Source organism: Microchirus variegatus, assembly GCF_963457635.1.
Source record: "Microchirus variegatus genome assembly, chromosome: 15".
Classification (NCBI taxonomy): Eukaryota; Metazoa; Chordata; class Actinopteri; order Pleuronectiformes; family Soleidae; genus Microchirus; species Microchirus variegatus.
Genome location: NC_139816.1, coordinates 6,729,513 through 6,749,884, shown reverse-complemented (window position 1 = coordinate 6,749,884; position 20,372 = coordinate 6,729,513). Strand labels below are relative to the sequence as shown.

At 41.8% G+C, this 20,372-nt stretch overlaps 2 protein-coding genes across 2 annotated transcripts; both read right to left on the bottom strand.

Moving 5' to 3' along the window:
- Positions 1 to 249: 249 nt before the first annotated feature.
- LOC310937483 (suppressor of tumorigenicity 14 protein homolog) lies at positions 250 to 11,526 on the bottom strand (the record flags this gene model as incomplete). The annotated part of the gene is made up of 19 exons (XM_083901765.1): positions 250 to 417; positions 2,297 to 2,433; positions 2,522 to 2,793; positions 2,874 to 3,057; positions 3,136 to 3,255; positions 4,113 to 4,226; positions 4,346 to 4,456; positions 5,227 to 5,331; positions 5,436 to 5,569; positions 5,748 to 5,854; positions 6,007 to 6,104; positions 6,199 to 6,341; positions 6,430 to 6,649; positions 7,444 to 7,539; positions 7,642 to 7,835; positions 8,643 to 8,710; positions 9,726 to 9,850; positions 9,942 to 10,128; positions 11,422 to 11,526. 19 exons carry the CDS (start codon positions 11,524 to 11,526, stop codon positions 250 to 252), a joined length of 2,688 nt encoding a protein of 895 aa, XP_083757891.1.
- Positions 11,527 to 12,561: 1,035 nt separating this feature from the next.
- On the bottom strand, positions 12,562 to 20,157 carry tmprss7 (transmembrane serine protease 7; the record flags this gene model as incomplete). Its single annotated transcript, XM_083901298.1, has 16 exons — positions 12,562 to 12,723; positions 12,806 to 12,942; positions 13,034 to 13,302; positions 13,691 to 13,874; positions 14,787 to 14,903; positions 15,760 to 15,867; positions 15,960 to 16,067; positions 16,197 to 16,333; positions 16,479 to 16,585; positions 16,670 to 16,782; positions 17,866 to 17,990; positions 18,106 to 18,334; positions 18,409 to 18,444; positions 18,546 to 18,736; positions 19,898 to 19,965; positions 20,065 to 20,157. 16 exons carry the CDS (start codon positions 20,155 to 20,157, stop codon positions 12,562 to 12,564), a joined length of 2,184 nt encoding a protein of 727 aa, XP_083757424.1.
- Between the last annotated feature and the right edge of the window lie 215 nt (positions 20,158 to 20,372).

Sequence of the window (20,372 nt, the reverse complement as noted above, 5' to 3'; positions counted from 1 at the left end):
GATGATGATGATGATGATGATGATGATGATGATGATGATGATGCTCTTTCCCCCGCTGACTGGCAGCGTTGGCAGTGAACGCGCTCGTCTGACCGCGTCGTCACATAACAACCACGACCAGAGCGCTAAGACTCCACGTCTGAAACCTTCCTCTTCCTCCTCCTCCTCCTCCTCCTGCTGCGTGTTAAAGTCATGTGCTCCCCCCAGTGTGTCAGTGTGGTGTTTTTTTGTTGTTGTTTTTTGTTCTCGTCACACCTGTCCTTTAGTCTGCTGGTAGATCCAGTCGCTGAACTTCACCACCTGCGTGTAAACCCCGGGGCGGTTTAGCCGCGCGCAGCCTTCGCCCCAGCTCACGATCCCCGCCAGGAACCAGCGTCTCCCTCGCTCCAGACACACCAGCGGACCTCCAGAGTCGCCCTGACGCCCACACAGACACAGACAAACATCATCAGCTACAATAGTTTCCTCTGCCGGAACCAATGTCCAGAAAGAAAAGGTGTATTTTTACTCTGCTGCAGCCTCGTCTGTGTCACACTGTAGTCCCAGAATGACATATTTGAACTTCCTGATCAGTTTCCAGTCAGAACATTGGAGTTCACGGTGAAATAAAGTGGCTTGAATATGATTTTCCTGGGCAGGACCATGACTCAGACTGGTTCTCGGACCTGGTCGACATTGCTGTGCGTCAGTAGCTCATAAAACAGCACTTCATAAAAGCTCAACTTCCTCTTTGAGCGAGGTTTGGTCGTAGAAAAGCTCACTCTCATATAATGGACACTTTCAACAGTTGAAAGAGAGGCTGCTTTTAACTGATTTATACTTTATTTATATATCATTTTGTGAATTTAGTTTCCAGGTGCTGCACCAATTCATTTTTTATAATACACTACCGTTCAAAAGTTTGGGGTCACATATACAATTATGTTTGTTTTGTTTTCCATTAAAAGTCAGACTTTTATTCATAAAAAGAGTTGCAAAATGAATAGAAAATATAGTCAAGACATTGACAAGATTAGAAATAATGATTTTTATTTGAAGCAGCAAAACCGTTTTCAGCTGTGCTAACATCATTGCACAAGGGTTTTCTAATCATCCAATAGCCTTCTAACACCATTAGCAAACACAATGTACCATTAGAACACTGGAGAGATGGTCATTTACACTCTTAGAAATAAGGGTTCCAAAAGGGTTCTTCTATAAGGGCTGAGGTTCTACCTTCTGCTTCTGAAAAACCCTTTCCTGAATAAAGGCTCTTAAAAAGGTTCTTGGTGGAAGCTTTATAAAAAGGTTCCACCTGGAGCCAAAAAGGGTTCTCCTATGAGGACAAGCCGAAGAACCTTATGTGGTTCTACTTAGCACTTTTATTTCTAAGAGTGTACAAATGTCCTTATTTTTGAAGGAAAACACTTTTTTTTCCAATGAATATAACATTAAATGAATCAGAAATACACTCTATACATTGTTAATGTGGTAAACGACTATTCTAGCTGCAAACGTCTGGTTTTTAATGGAATATGTACATAGGTGTATAGAGGCCCATTTCCAGTGTTCTAATGGTACATTGTGTTTGCTAATCACGTTAGAAGACTATTGGATGATGAGAAAACCCTTGTGCAATGATGTTAGCACAGCTGAAAACAGTTCTTTATTTGGAATAAAAATCATTATTTCTAATCTTGTCAATGTCTTGATTATATTTTCTATTCATTTTGCAACTCTTTTCATGAATAAAAGTCTGACTTTTAATGGAAAACACAACAAATATTTGTATAGGTGAGCCCAAACTTTTGAACGTTAGTGTACGTGACCAACGTAACGTAGTCTGTGACTTTGGGGATGAGTAATAATGCTTTTGTTATCAGCTGTGGTTTAAGGACGGTGTGGGAAATGACAGAAAAACAAAATAAACCACATTTTAATGTGGTTATGACTAAAAGGCGGATTTACAAAACACTGAAAACTCAACTTAAAGGGATACTTCACCGATTTGCATGTGGCTTTGTATTGCTAGAATATGTATCGTATTTATAAAATGTGCTTCCCTCCCTCACTTTTTCACTGAGTTGTAAAAAAAAATCTGTTTTTCATTTTCAAAATGTGCCCTACTGTGATGCGAAACGCGTCATTTGACTCACAGTAGGGCCCATTTGGATAAGGGAAAACAGATTTTTTTACAAGTCAGGGAAAAACTGAGGAAGGGAAGCACTTTTTCTAAAAAATACTACTGCTATTCTAGCAATACAAAGCCACATTCAAATCGGTGAAGTATCCCTTTAACGCACACACACACGCTCACCTGGCAGGCGTCCACCCCTCCCTGCAGGTTCCCGGCACAAAGCATCCTGGGAGTTACGGCGTCATCGTACAGCTTGTTACAGGTGTTTCTGCTGATGATCTTCACTGAGGCCTCCTGTAAGCGAGAGGCCAGTTCACCTGTGGTCAAGATAAAAACACATGAGTGAAGTGTTATGAAAAGTCCGACTCCATCCATCTTGGATTTGTTAGAGCAGCTCCTTTTTACCGTCCTCCATGACGACTCCCCAGCCCGTGACGTAGCAGTTGGTCCCGGTGGTGAAGGTGTGTGTGGAGGCGGGGACGCACACCGGCTGCACCAAGTCACTGAAGAAGACGGGGGCGCTGAGCTCCAGCAGCGCGATGTCGTAGTCAGAGGTGAACTGGTCGTACTGAGGGTGGAGGAGGATTCTCCGGATCAGCCGCGTGGCCGCTCCGTTGTTCCCAACGGTCATCGCGCGCATCCCCATGTGGGCTCGCCACGAGCGAGCGTCCGAGTACCTGCAGACACGCTATACATGAAGAGCACACTCACGTCATTTACGACGCCTGCAAAGAGGCCGTCGGGGCGTCTTTCTTACTTAATCGTGTCCGAGTCCTGGAAGCAGTGAGCGGCAGATATGAGCCAGCGGTTGGCGACGAGCGTGGCGCCGCAGACGTGGCCGTATCGGTCCATCTGGAGGCTGACCTGCCACGGCCACGACCCCGCCGCGGCGTCGGAGCCTCCCACTATCTTAGTGCGCTTCCTGGGCCTGGTGCCACATCCTGAGAGGCAAAGAGACCGACGTGAGGATCCATCCTTATCCGAATCCAAATAGAGGGAATCTGCGAGCGACTTCTTACCACAGCGCAGTTCATCAGAGCCGTCGAAACAGTCTTTAAATCCATCGCACTCCGGGTTGACTTTACTCACACACTTTCCATTGGCACATTTGTACGAGGTCGAGGAGCAGCCTTTGAAATCTGAAGACAAAAAGTATGAATTAGAAATCCTTTTTAAGCAGTGATGGACAAGTTAAGGGGGTAATACGTTACTTAATGTGTTTAAAAAGTAATAATACTACCTTACTAACAATAATACAGTGTTCTTATGAAATTAAATCCACTTTATTCAAGCAAAAACTGTTGTGTCCGGCCCATATCAGCTAATAAGATGACACAAAGACGACCATTTAGCATCCAAGATAGACATATAAACAAGAAAAAGCAGTTGTTAACATCCTTGGTCAAGACAATATTTGCTTCACATACAGCAAATATGTGAAGCATATTTGCATATTCGCTCTCTTTGCCTCTCAGGATGTGGCACCACTCCTCTCATCATTGGAGAGAGGAGGTTTGGAGTAAACCAAAGCTCAGGTGTGCAAATTAAAGAGGATTACTTCACTATTAAAGCTTATTTAACACATCATTTAAGAAGAGGTCAGAGGTCAGAGGTCATTGTGTGCTCAGTGAAGGTCGGGCTTCCTTCCACTGGCAAACGAAAACAGGTACAGGTATATTCAGATATCCGTGACTGTGATAAGTCACTTTGGATATTTAAGAGTGAGATCTTTGCCTTAGCCAGATTTATAAAAATGCATACGATATTAAGGAAGAAGATTATTGTATGCACTTTTGTTATTGCTATTTCTACAAACATGCTACATGGTCATATTTGTATCCTGTTTGCAGTGTCTTATAAGGTTAGGTCTTATTATTACAGTGATATGTATTATTCATAGTACATATATACAGGTACACATATATGTATATATGTATATATATATATATATATATATACATATATGTGATGGCTGATGTGGTGAGTGACGACTCACAGGCTCTGGTGCAGTTGAGCTCGTCACTACGGTCCTTGCAGTCGCTCACGCCGTCACACACCGAGGACTTTGGCAAACACACCTTGTTTGGACACATGTGGTAACATTTTCCCCCTGATGGGAGGGAAAAAAACAACAGTGAGCCTGGTCAACGACGGATAAAACAAACAAACAACAACAACATCGTAACAATGAATGTGTTGTGTTAGGTTGTTAGGTTAGTGTGAACTCACCACAGGTGCCCTCCTCACTGCTGCCTGCACACGAGCTCTGACCGACACACTGACTGCTCTGAGGTTTACACTGACCGTTAGCACACAACACGTCCCCAGGTCTGCAGGACGCTGAAGGATTGGTTTGATTTGGTACACAATGAAACACACAAACACACAAATATGTGAGTATGTAGCCTCAAAATAAATGGCAGAACAGAGAATGACCCAAATGTACTATACATATATATATATTTTATTATATTATATATATATAAATATATATACACACACATATATACACACACTTGTATATACATATACCTATACACACAAACACTCACATATATACACATGTATACTGTATATACATACACATAATATGTGTGTGTATATACAGTATACATATGTGTATACTGTATATACACACATATATATATATACGTATATACACATATATACGTATATACACATATACCTATAAACACACACACACATATATATCTATATATAGATTATATATATACATACACACATATTTACTGTATATACACACACACACATATCTATATATATATAGATTATATATATACATATACATACACACATATATACTGTATATACACACACACATATCTATATATATATAGATTATATATATACATATACATACACACATATACTGTATATACACACATATATATACACATATATACACTGTATATACACACACACACACATATACACATTTATATGTATATATACATAAACACATATACGTATATACACATACCTATACACACACACACACACACACATATACATATACACATATACACACACACATATATATAAGAAAGCCTATTTCATGTTAAAAAAAGATAAAAATTATCTCCACAAACAGCATTTGGCCTCGTCTCGTCCGTCAGAGCAGTCTTTGACGCCGTCGCACACCTTCCTCAGAGGGACACAGCGTCCGTCTCCACAGCGGAACTGACGAGGACAAGCTGGAGGACAGACGACGACGGGGAAACTTAACGCGCCGCGTTTGGAAAACAAACTTTACAGCGAACGACTGAAGAGACGACATCGTTGACATGTTTTCACTCACTGCTCTCCGGGGAGAAGGCTCTGTAGAGCAGGGAGAAGCCTTTGTGAGTGAGGGATTCGTCCGAGTGGAAGTGAAGAGACAGAGGAGAGGAGAAGACTCGCTTTTTGCTGCTGTCCGACACCGGGTTACACAGTCTGCAGAAGTAAAGGAGTGTCACTTCTACTACAAACGCTCCCTCAATTAGGGCTGATAGTATTGCTTGACTGAGATAAACAGCATACAAATCATGTTAAAACTGACCAAATAACATCAAAAATGACTATTAAACTTTATAAAATGAATGATCCCGGTCAGTTCAGTTCCTTGACTCACTTGAGTCCTCCGATGTCCAGCCAGTCCTTCTCACAGCCGTCCGACGACGAATCCTGAATGTCCATTGCCACGATCGTCATGGAGATCAGGTATCCCGGCAACGGCGCCTGATAGGGAAGTCAGAAGAGGACTGGACAATGTTGGAATGTGGACGGTCAAATAATAGACAGATGATTCATTCTTTCACTCCTTTCTTTCCTCCTGTTACCGACACACACACACACACACACGCACACACACACATACTCATGTGACTCACCCGCAGTGTCCACACACAGTCTACATTAGGAGGGTAATAAGCCGGATAGTAGGGTGAGGAAATGGAGCCGTTCCAAGAGGAAATGGATCCTCCACAACCTGCAGAGAGGAGGAGACGGTCACACAGACACAAACTTCAGGAAAAATACATCCCAAGATCCTGTAAAAAACACACAGCTAATTCCACGCTTACCAACTTTTGGGATGGCCTGGAAATAGGCTTTGAATATGGCTCCATCTCTCTGTCTGCTGAAGGAGAAGGTGACCAGCATGACGTTCCCCGACGACGTGAGCCTCATGACTGGAGACGAACCCGAGAGGGGCAGGCCGCACCACCTGAGAGCACGCGTACATCAGCATCATGCAGACTTGAAACCAGTTACACATTTTCTCTGTAACCATGAGCACAGTTTTGGGTCTTCACCTGGCAATTATCTTGTTCTGCAGAGGAAGCAGGAAGTCGTACGCCGACAGCTTGTGGGCGGTGCAGCTTCCCGGCGTGGCGCCGTGCAGCGTGAGGACAACCAGGCGGACCACGTGACCCGACGGCACGCGCAGACGCCACTGGTAGTACGGCTTCTTGGGACTCACGAGGCTCAGCGTGCGGTTGTTGCCGTATTTGGCGTAGAGGTCAAAGGACATCGCTGTTCAGAGGACACATTAACGTTAAAGGCGCCATATGTAAGAATGTGGCCAAAAACAGTTACTACATTCACATTCTAAATACCGAGGTCTTTTAGGTTTTGATTTCTGACGTAACTGGCAACACGTGGTTGCTCGGCAGCTGAGACTCTACTGACTGCAATGATTGGTAGACGGCGGTAGGTGGCGCCACATGCCAAAACATGATTTTCAGTCTGCAAAATATTTTTTTTTAATGCAAATATTTTGTCTGTACTGTTGTTGTTGGTGAGTTCAGTTTGTTATATAAACATTATTCCTGAGTCTCTGTGACATATTAGGAGGATATTATGACCAGTTGCTTTAGATTTATTACATAATGCACCTTTAAATTACATACAATATAAGCTTGTTTGTTGTTTAAATTACTTAGATTTAAATACATCTCTTTCTGGTATGCGTCATTCCATGTCAAAACAAGCGCTTTTACTTTGAAATTCAGTGAAACATCACCAGGATTATTGCTTTCATGTGATATCATGATGGAATATTGCGTTTTGTGAGTTACTGAACAGTCCCAAGGGTTTTATTCTAGACAGCAGTTCATTGAGTTCATCACATCTGGTTTAGATGAAGCTCATATACATTACACTCATGATATTCAGTGACATCTGGACACGTGTCAGCGTTCTCTTCACATTTATCCCCGTCTTTCCTTCACTTACTCACACATTAAGTCAATTAGAACTCCTGCATTCTGCAAAAAACAAACACTAAATAAGCAAAACATCATAACACAGAGACGTCCTTCTCTCACCTTGAAAGCCGAGCTGCCACTTCCCGCTCTGGAAGCCGTTTGGATTCTTAATCTTGTCTGATTTTTCGTCCGATTCAAAGTCGTCGGGGTCCAAACCTGCACAAACAAACACATTATATATATGTAGACCATTATATATGTAGAGTTTGTTGTTGTGTGTAAACTATGACTACTAACAACAACAGTGAGAGCTTGTACCCAGTAGGTGGAGCATGTCTTCGTCCTGCTCCATGTAGTAGCGCTGCTCGTTGAGGCCGTCCCGCTGCACCTTGTTGCTGCCGGGAAGCCTGCGCTGCAGCCTCTCTGGGCTGGACCCCTGCATTGCCATGGCAACATGGTCAGGGCCAGAGAACTGACTCCAGTAGAAGACGGTGAGCCCCTCTGCTCCTTCACTGTCACACAAAGGGTTCACATTGTTGCTGTTCCTACTACAATGTACACGACAGTTGAAAAGTTTGGGCTCACCTATACAATTATTGTTGTATTTTAAATTAAAAGTCACACTTTTATTCAAAATAAAGAAGCAGCAAAACTGTTTTCAGCTGTTTTAACATCCTTGCACAAGGGTTTTCTAATCATCCAATAACACAATGTACCATTAGAACACTGGAAATTGGCCTCTATACACCTTTGTACATGTTCCATTAAAAAACATACGTTTGCAGCTAGAATAGTCGTTTACCACATTAACAATGTATAGAGTGTATTTATGATTCATTTAAAGGTGCATTATGTAATAAATCTGAAGCAACTGGCCATAAAATCCTCCTAATATGTCACAGAGACTCAGGAATAATGTTCATATAACAAACTGAACTCACCAACAACAACAGCACAGACAAAATATTTGCATTAAAAAAAAATATTTTGCAGACTGCAAATCATGTTTATGTTTTGAAATCATGTTTTGGCATGTGGCGCCACCTACTGCCATCTACCAATCATTGCAGTCAGTAGAGTGTCAGCTGCCGAGCAACCACGGGTTGCCAGTTACGTCAGAAAACGAAACCTAAAAGATCTCTGTGTTTTGAATTTGAATGTAGTAACCGTTTTTGGCCACATTCTTACATATGGCACCTTTGATAAAGTGCTTTTCCTTCAAAAATAAGGACATTTCTCAGTGACCCCAAACTTTTGAACACTAGTGTATGTTATATATACATTTATAAACACTTTGTAGGGTCTTTTTTTTTATATACCTGAAGGCGGTAATCCCCGAGCGCAGGTAGTAAGAACTCCACGGAGAGGACTCGTAAAGATCTGAGAACTGTTTTTAAAAAAGGAGAAAGAGCATAAATCACACACTGCACACAGTACAGGTGACAGAGTGACATCACAGCAGTGCAAATGAGGTCACCGCTGCTCCTGCACATGAACCTGTGTGTGTGTGTGTGTGTGTGTGTGTGTGTGTGTGTGTGTGTGTGTGTGTGTTGACTTTGAGCAGCACAGAGCTCTATTGTGTCTGTACCAGGTACAAACCCTGGATGTTCGAAGGCTCCCGCGCCTCGACTTCAGCTGTTCTCTAATGAGCAGATTCCTGCACAGATACTGCAGTGGATTACAGTGGACTGTAAAGATTTCTTTGGGTCATTTTCCACCAATCTAATCGCATAATATCGCAGGAATGTGCGGCAATGCGTTACAAAACTCCACAATGTCACATGTCGCGTCTGGGCCTGCCCCGACTGCCCCGTCTCTCCCTTTCAACCCCCAGTGTCAAACTGAGGTCCTGCTGCACACACACACACACACACACACACACAGACACACACACACACACACACACACACACACACACACACAGACACACACAGACACACACAGACACACACACACACACACACACACACACACACACACACACACACACACACACACTCACACACAGCGTCGCACACAGAGCGGCTGATTGTGTGAAAAGCCACACAGACAATGTTTTTATTGAAGGCCTGCTCTTCCTCTCACTCTCGCTGCCTGGACATGGCCGCGCTCACAAATGCCGGGCTTGTCCTCGGCCCTGAAAGGGCCCTGGGTCCCTGGGGCTCTTGGGAACTTGCAGAAACACTGTGCGCGGCTCCTGTTTCAGCTTTACATTTAACACCGACAGAGAAGAAGAACAGAGGACAGGGAAGTGGTGTGCGGGGAGGAGGAGAAAAGGAAGGAAAATAGAGGAGGACAATGCAGATGAGGAATAAAGGAAATGAATAAAAATGCAAAGGCTGACTGATGGAGGAGGAGGAGGGAGAACGAGGGACCAGAGACACGTCCTGAGCTCCACTTACATAATGCTTCAAAGCCTGAGCCTGCAGGCGGAACTGAGGGGAGGTGGAGTCGGTCAGCTCCGAGGAGAAGCTCAGGTTTGGGAAGTCCACGCTGCCGCCAATGAAGAACACCGAGGGAGGCGGAGCTGAGGAGGATGAGGAAGATTTAAACAGATGCGGCAGCTGCGTTGTGAAAGGTTCGAAGACTAAAAAGTCTAAAAAAACTTATTTACTCACACGATAAGTAGTGAAGGGTCAGTGCGATGGCGGCGGTGAAGGGAAAGAAAGGCAGCAGACCTAACATCCACCTTCTCCAGGAGCCACAGGCTGGAGCTCGGCCCCCCTCCGCCCTCTGCTCTGCCCGCTCCTCAGGCTTGGTGGGGGGGCTCAGTGACTGGGTGGGCTCCTTTAACTCCCCCTCTCCCTTTCCAGAGACGAGAACACGACTCAGATATCACACCAGCGGTTGTTCACGCCCCCCGCACTAAAGTTACGCTATTAATTGTTTGGATGTTTTTATTTCAATAAAGAAAGAAAACAAAAAATCAATGAGTGATTGATTTTAAGTCTGGAGCAGACGCTGATTTACTGAGGATGAAGATCATCGAGCTGAAAGGATCTCCTGAAACATTAAAGAGGTTGGCAGGGTTCCCCGGGGGAGAAGACAAAGCGTGGCTGAGGGGGGGTCCGCTTTCCCACGGCCTGGCTCCGTCGTGTCAGCACTCAATGGAGCGGCATGGACATTCATGAGCAGCCGGGTCCCGAACTCTCTGAGACTGATTTCACCGTCAAAGATGAAGCAAGAGGCGGCAAGTTTTGATTGTTCTGATTATTAAAGTGGGGGTGTTTTCACGGCACAGTCAGTGTTTTACATACAGTAAGACAGACTGCGAAGGAGGACAAACAGGAGCAGCAGAGGAAACAAGGGAAAAATATCAATGGAAGTAGATTCAAATGCTGCAATAGTAATTAGAAAACGTGTAGTTGTGGCCATTTGCTTGCTTCATTTATGCCAGTGTGGCCCTCTTGTCACAGAAAACAACACGTTGTTCATGCACAGAACATTTCGTACTATCAGAGTTTCTCCTGGCGTAAACTAATTCCAATTTCTGACAATATATCAAACAGTCACCGCTGAATCAGGACACATGCTGCCACTATACAGCTGTACTTACGGTAATACTGTTTTTAAAAATATAGCATGCAGATATGATTTATTTTATTTTATTTTTACGACATTATGGCGACATTTTCCCTGCTGTCCTGGTTCACATTTAAACACAAAAAAATAAAGCATTTCTGCTTTAGTCTCGAGATGTTCAGGGACAAACGAGTGAAAAAAAATATCTTATTAGCATTAAAATGTGCTTTTATGTGTGTATATTACTCTAATGTTTATGCTTTTCATGTAAAATGCTTTGTTTGTGAAAGTAACTTTACATATATATTATATTAAAATCATTTTGGTTTTTTGTGTATTTTTTTTGGGGGGGGGGGGTTACAATCATCATGCCATGGGCAACAAAATACCTAGGGTCGGCCCTGTTAATATGCATAAGTGCATCATACTGCCACACAGAAAAGTGCACTATCCCTTTAAACATGCATCTGTTGCTGCAAAATAAAACATGTTTAATAATAAATGTGCATCATTTAAAAAAAAAGGTAGTTCCTGCAGAACAAGCGCACAGAGTGAGAAAAGAGCGCAGTTTCTTACCTGTGCAGCAGCAGCAGCAGCAGCAGCAGCGGAGGCGCAGGATGAGCGTCCATGTCCAGAGACGCAGTAAACTTCGCAAGTCTTACTTTTGAGGAGAGTCCTCATAGCACTGTCGGCTCCGTAGAGGTGATGTGCAACAGTAGCTAAGGCATAGAAACGATGGAGAGAGAGAAGGAGAAAAAGAGAGAGATGGAGAGGAAACCCCCCGCTGTCGCTGCCTTTGAAATAAATACGCACAGAAAAAAAAGGCGCAGAAATCTGACCCTGAGCGGCTCAGATGCTGCTGCCATTCACCGCCTCCAGTTTACCTGCACTGGACTGTGCGGCAGGTGTAACACGGAGTCCCAGAATGCACTGCGGGGACAATGGGAGCACTATGAAAAAGGTACAATCCCCACAACCATCCTCCGTGCCACAGATAATGTGGGCGAACTCCCTCTCTCTTACACACACACACACACAACCAGAGGCGTTTCAAGGGACAGTGGGGGCCCCAGGAAAAATGGACCGCCCCACTGAATCAAATGTGCAACCAAAAACTAACATTAGGAGAACTTTCCATGTCAACCACGGGAGAACCTAAGGGGGGAATCTTCAGTGAACATTCTTGCAAACCAAACGGAAATATTCTCAGAACGTTCAGGGAATCAAATGTGCAACCAAAAACTAACATTAGGAAAACTTTCCATATCAAACACAGGAGAACCTTCTTGCAAACCCAAAGGTAACATTCCCAGAACGTTCTAGGAACCAAATGTGCAACCAAAAACTAAAATTAGGGGACGTTAGGGAAACTTTCCATATCAACCACAAGAGAACGTAAGGGGGGGAACTTTCAGGGAACGTTCCTACAAACCAAAAGGTAACGTTACCAGAACGTTCTGGGGAGTAAACATTCTTAGACGTCACACATATCCACACAGAAACAGGATACAGTTTTGTCCCCTAAGGTTTCCCAAAAACATGGCACCATTTCAAAGATTTGTCTTCATACACACCAAAAGAGTGTTTTTTTAAAGAGGTCATGTAAATAAAGATGATTAAAATAGTTCCACCGAAAAACATAGATGCTAAAAATGTGTGTGAAAATGTTTTTTTATTATTTTCTCTGAGCAGCAGACGCTGTTCGTGCGCCTGCTGTCAGCTGATATGGTTGTAGATCCATGAGGTGAACTTGTTGACCCTGGTGTAGACGCCTGGCAGGTTCGGTCGGCCACAGCCGGCGCCCCAGCTGACGATACCGATCAGGAACCAGCGACCCCTGTCTGATGACCGACAGGACAGAGGACCCCCAGAATCCCCCTGAAATAAAGCAAAAACACAAGTTTAAATGGACCACAAGTTAGCAAATGTCTCATTGACAGAGTCAGAGACAGAAGCTCACCCTACAGGCGTCCCTCTCTCCTGAGGGAACCCCGGCACACAGCATGCGCGGCGACACAGGGCCGTATCTCTTCTTACAGTCACTCTGACTCAGTATGGAAACCTGCGCTTTCTGCAGGACTGAGGGCAAAACCTTGTCTGCAGGGAGACAAAGACACAGACATGGAGTCGTGGAACTCATAATGAGTAGAGGAGAGGTTATTTCTGTCCACCTGCAGCACATGCTCACCCTCCTCTGAGCGATATCCCCACCCGGTCACCCAGCAGCGGTGGCTGTCGGTGACGGTGTGCGACGTCGACGGCAGACACACGGGTTGGACCAGTGGGCCGAGGGAAGGAGGCCAGGGCTTCTTCAGCTGCAGCAGAGCAATGTCGTAGTCAAACGTGTACGCGTTGTAGTACTCGTGCACCACGATCCGCTGGATCTCGGCCACGTGTTTGGCACCGCCCTGCGTCAGCATGCCCAGGTGAGCGCTCCAGTAACGAGGGTCAGACAGCCTGCACAGCAATAAACACGATCATATACAGTTTGTGCAACTTTTGCCTGTTTGTGGACATTGAGACATACGTTTTATACTGTTCAAAGTTCTAATTTAACGTGCAAAATCTGGTGTTCATGTATAACGACGGTGTTTTTACTCACTGAACATGCACTAAATAGTAAATAGCTGCCAGATATGGCCCTTTAATGGTTAAAATAAGCAAAAAAATGGCCAAACTTTAGGTGTTTAAGAGTTAAAAACACATGAGGCATCAATTTTAATGACATAACAGTGATCATATTTCTTATTTGTCACAATCTGCACAGTAAAAAATCCACGTTTACACACAAACATAACCTTTTTAACCACACACGTGGGGAACCGGTGTGTTATCAGTCTCTGACCTTTCCTTGCTGAAGCAGTGCGCGGCCGAGATGAGCCAATCAGACGACAGCACCGAGGCGCCGCAGTACATGTTACCAGAGAAATGGAGGCTGGCCTGCCACGGCCACTCCCCTTCCACAGAGTTAACCCCGCCCACGATGCGTCCGGGGCCGTCTTTCTTCACCGGAGGAGGGAGACCACAAGCTAAAAACAGAGTATATTATATATATATAATGTCATCTTTGTACGCATTTACTGTACAAGCTATTATAATGTTATTATGCACTAATCGGGGATTTATATGCCCATAGTCTGCATGTTTGCACAGTATGAGACGCTGAATCAGTGCCATGACTGGTTGGTCTTAATGCCACCTTATTAAAAACTACAGCTTTGATGTGTGTGTTCATGCGTGAGTGTGAGTGTGTGTGTTATCAGCAAAGTGATCAAAGACAGGCCCTGTTCTCATCGCCTTGAATCTTCACGGTAATAAAATAACAGCAGGGTCTCCTCCTCCTCCTCCTCCTCCTCCTCCTCCTCCTCCTCCTCCTCCTCCTCCTCCTCCTCCTCCTCCTCCTCCTCCTCCTCCTCCTCCTCCTCCTCCTCCTCCTCCTCCTCCTCCTCCTCCTCCTCCTCCTCCTCCTCCTCCTCCTCCTCCTCCTCACTGCTGCAGATCAGAAGCTTTACAGCTCACTGCCCAGTGGATTATTATTAAAATAACAGAGACTCCATCTCATGGCTGCACATCAGAGGACTGGAGGAGAAGCAGTGAGCTTATCGCTCAGGTGAGAACAAAGGTGTAGTGTAGCTTAAATGTATTGACTGTTGTATTTCATTACTTAAGACGTATTTCTTTCAGAATTTGTAGACCAGTTGACGACAAAGACGTGAAGTTATTGTGTACAATCAGCCTCACAAATAAATCCAGAGCTAAATCAATGACCAATCACAGTTCAGGGCATTGATATTGGCTGTTCCTATTCTGCAGACGAGCCACTGCCAGTTGCAGCAAATAAACCCAAAAAAGGAAACAATAGTGAAAACATGAGTGTGGGACGTGTAGAAGTGGGTGTGTAAACAATGTAAAAAAAAAAAAAAGTGGAGAATCCTCCTCACCACAGTCCACCTCATCACTGAGGTCCTCACAGTCGTGAACGTCGTCACATTTAGCGTTCTTCTTCAGGATGCAGGAGCCACTGCTGCATTGGTACCTGATTGCAGAGCAGGTCGTTTCTGACACACAAAAAACAACAAAAGACAGATATTTGAGGTAACGATAGTCAGGGCCGTCTATGCTACAGTACATTCTAACCTAATAGAATTTTTGTGGCTTTTTCTTGCCGTTATAAATACTCATTTTGGACTGTAAACAGAGAGAAAATCAAAGATGTTTACATCACAGGAGTTGCTGATCCTTTGCTGCTGCTGTCGTCAGGACGTTCAAATTAGTTATTTTGTGACTTCTGTGTGTTTAGAACGACTTAATCTGATTTATCTTAGTGACACAAACTCCACCTCGAAAAAGGTATCTGACTGTGTGAAGAAGACTTAGATCATAGACTTTAGCAGGTGTAGATTTAAAAGCTGTTTTCCTTGGTGCAGCGGGGGTGAACATATGTAGCATTGTTAGCATCACATTTACACTACTGTTCAAAAGTTTGGGCTCACCGATACAATTTTTGTTGCGTTTTCCATTAAAAGTCAGACTTTTATTCATCAAAAGAGTTGCAATATGAATAGAAAATATAGACAAGACATTGACAAGATTAGAAATAATGATTTTTATTCCAAATAAAGAAGCAGCAAAACTGTTTTCAACTGTGCTATCATTACACAAGGGTTTTCTAATCATCCAATATCCTTCTAACGCCATTAGCAAACACAATGTACCATTAGAACACTGGAAATGGGCCTCTATACACCTATGTACATATTCCATTAAAAACCAGACGTTTGCAGCTAGAATAGTCGTTTACCACATTAACAATGTATAGAGTGTATTTATGATTCATTTAATGTTATATTCATAAGGACATTTCTAAGTGAGCCCAGACTTTTGAACATAGTGTAAGAGTGAAAACCTCCATACCCTGAGTGCAGTTGATCTCATCTCTTCCATCAGTGCAGTCCGTCTCTCCATTGCACACAAACAGAGGATGAGGAGGACGGTTGCCACCACACTTCATTGTGGGCCTCGCTGTGAAAATAAGAAACAAGACTCATATACGACTGAGTAAATACGATGAAATACTTTTAGATCAAAATGGAAAAGTACAGCAGACAACATACAGCAGAAGACCTCGTCGCTCTCGTCCTGGCAGTCGTCCAGGCCGTCACAGCGCCGGCTCTTTTCCACGCACAGTCCAGTGGAGCACAGGAAGTGGTTCTCTGCACAGGCTGGAAGAAAACAGTGACTCTACACTTACTCTTAAGCACATCGAGAGCCCAACGAGGAAAACACAATGAAACACCAGCACTCATTTCCTCCCGTGAGTCACGCTCTTGCTTGTTCTCGCATTTGCTTACGTTGGCTGATGTTGTAGCTGCTGTAGGACGCCCGAAACGGCGGCACGGCGTTACGTGAGCTGCAGCGAAACTCCACCTCTGGGCTCCGGTCGTAGATGCGAAACACTGTGCTGTGGCCCACGTAGCTGCCACAGAAGCTGTGGGAAGAGAACACGCGTCAGCAAAGTACAACAGGATGTTGTTTTAGGACAAATGAGTCAATGCACAACTGAATATTATGTGAAAATAACTCCATTACTGACACATATAAACAAACAATTGGGTTGATTTTGATGCACATACATGACTTCATTGACCTTCCACCAGCCGTGGTCACAGGCCTTCATGCCTTTTGGTTTCAGGACATAGTTTTGAAACTGCAGAGCAACTCCCAGACCATTATTTGATGTCTACAATTAAAAAAAAACAGGATTTTAGAAAAGATCGATCAGTTTGATAAGTTTAAAATATCTTTGTTTGTGTGTGAGATCTACCTCAAACCTCCAGGTGCAGGAGCACTGAGGAGGCAGCAGGCTCGGGTAGAAGGGGCTGTAGATGTGAGCACTGACGCCGGGCTCTGACTGGGTCTCAATGTGAGACAAACAAACTGGAACATAGACACAGAGCCGATGAGGATTATAATCTGAGGATTGTAGGATATGTAGCGGATATTTAAAACGCTTCAAAATGCAACAAATCCCAGATTCCTAACACTGCAGACACCTGAGGAGGAAATAACTGAGGCGTTCCATCGTCTATGGAGGACGATACCTGCCGTAATGATAAATAAATAAATAAATAAATATAGAAATAAATAAATAAATGCATGAATAAATACCGGAATAAATAAATGCATACATATTTAAATAAATAAATAAATAAACACAGGAATAAATAAATAAATAAATAAATAAATAAACACAGGAATAAATAAATAAATAAATAAATACATGAATAAATAAATAAATACATACTGGAATCAATAAATAAATGCATAAATAAGTAAATAAATAAATACAGGAATAAATACATAAATAGATGCATAAATAAATAAATACTGGAATAAATGCATAAATAAATAAATACAGGAATAAATAAATGCATAGATATATAAATACATACATACTGGAATAAATAAATACAGAAATATAGAAATGTAAAGCATTTATTAATTTATTCCTGTATTTATTTATTTACTTGTGAATGTATTTAATTATTCATGTATTTATTTACTCCTGTATCTATTTATTTATTTATTTATTCCAGTATTTATTTATTAATTCCTGAATTTATTTATTTACTCCTGTATCTATTTATCTATTTATTTATTCATGTATTTATTTATTTTCCAGTATTTATTTATTCATTCATTCCTGTATTTATTTATTTATTCATGTATTTATTTATTTATCTATCATTACGTCAGGTATCGTCAGGTATTCCATGGATTTATTTCTCCAACATAAAAGGGAAAGCGATCAATCGTTGAAGTTTCAAAGTCTTCATCAGAGCTGGAGTTTGAACTCAAACACTTCATGGATTGCTTTCTAATTTCAGTGTAAAACCAGTGTTTTGTCAAATTATTCCAAAGTTAATACACAAATATTGGGCTAAGACAAAAAATTGAGTCAAATAATATAATTAAAAAGAATGTTAAAGAAAATGAACCAATCACAGAAATGTTTCCTACTTTCTGCAGCGATGGCCTCAAAGTTTCCTCTGAAGGTTTTGTTGCCTTTGGTCATCCTGAAGGACAACAGCATGACGTTAGAGGTAGAGACGAGGGACACTGAGCCGGACACTGGCTCACACAACCTGCAGCACAGAGCACACACACCTCAGTTTATCTATCTTTACATTCATGTATAAAAAAAAAACACATAGTGAGACACAGTTGTGGTTTTTAAATATGAAGCTGCCGGTCTCTCACCTGTGGAGAATGCGCCCCCTCATGGGCAGCAGGGCGTCGTACACGGTCAGAGCATCATTCACACAGTCACTGGGCTCAATGAGGAACAGGTTGACGGTGAGACGGATAAGAGAGCCGGGGACGGCCGTCAGCTTCACATGGCAGCTCACTCCACCCCACGATGAAAAGATGTTTAAAGGGACCTTCACCCCGGGGAGGTTGGCGTACATCTTATCTACACACTGTGAGCCTGTGAGAGAGGAATGAAGGACGGTCACGGAGAAACAATACTGTTATTTGTCCGTATGAAATGTCTTCACCTACCTGCTGTGTTTGATGTGTAATCTGAGCGTTGGACAGCTGCAGCAGGAGGAGGAGGAGGAGGAGGAGGAGGAGACAACAGTCAGTCTCCACCATTTAGAAAACCAACCACAAACACACACACACAACATAATACGAACCATTGATGAGGATGGAGTCGATGTCCACGGGCAGACCCAGCAGGTATCCCACAGACGTCCTGTTCTTCAGACTCGTGTGGACGGAGTCTCGGAAAATCACGCCGACGCACTCCTCACACACGGCCGGGCTCTTCAGACGAGGGACGACGAACAGCATCCAGAAGTGCACCAGAATACCACTGTCACTGTTACTGCAGAGAGAGAAGAATAGAAGAGCATTTATTCACTTATTTATTCTGGAACTTTCATTTTATTTCCCCTTGATTCACATGCACCCCCAATATTGTTTCACATGGTACAACCAGTAAAATAATGGCATAATAACCTCTAAACAACAAGAACTGCATTTGTTTTACATGTAATTAAGTTGGGGTTTTTTAACTTGAAAAAAATAAGTGCTATTTCAACAATATTATGCCTAAAATTAGCATTTACAAACGCGCATTAAGATATCTGGAGGTGAAGAAATGTAGAATTTCTCATTATAATTAGATTCTAATCATGTGCAATTTTCACACATTCATACACATATATACATACATACATATATAATTACACATAAACATACATATATACCATACATAAAAATATACATACATACACACATATATACACACATACATATATAAACATATATATATACATACATACAAACATACAAACATACACATATATATACACATATACCCATACATACACACACATATGTATATATATATATATATATGTATATATATATATATATATACATATATATATATACATATATATATATATGTATATATATATATATATACATATATATATATATGTATATATATATATATATACATATATATATACATATATACATATATATATACATATATACATATATATATACATATATACATATATATATACATATATATATATATACATATATATATATATATATACATATATATATATATACATATATATACATATATACATATATATACATATATATACATATATACATATATATACATATATATATATATATACATATATATATATATATACATATATATATATATATATATATACATATATATATATATATATACATATATATATATGTATATATATATATATATATATGTATATATATATATATATATACATATATATATATGTATATATATATATATATATATATATATATATACATACACACACACATATATACACACATATATGTATATATATATACATATATGTGTGTGTGTGTGTATATATATATATATGTGTGTGTGTGTGTATATATATATATATATATACGGTATCAGGTGTTCACGTCACGTTGTTGACTCACAATCGTACTGTACCTGAGGTCTGAAATGACAGTTTGCTTGTACAGTCGGGCCACAGAGGACATCCTGTACACGTCGCTCACCTATGAGACACCGACATTAAGAGACTCCCTGAACACGAGCTTAACACACACACACACACACACGTGCCACAAACAACAGGAACACAAGGACACACGTACCACGTGCTGTATTTTATTTGCCATGTGCACAAACTCGTGGGACTCTGCCTGGCGATACTCAGGGATAAACTCCACGTTGGCAAGACGAAACATCCCGGCAAAGTAAGCTCCACTGTTGCTTTCCCTGCGGACTGAAGATATGACAAAAAACATATTGTGGTTAAACTAGATCATATAAAAATACAGTTTTTTTAAAGTCCAGTGTGTAACATTTGGGGTGGACTACTGGCAGATATTGACTCTGCCATTTTCATTCTGAGACAGATGTTTACAACACAAAAGGACATATGAAGAATACTGTAGTTCCC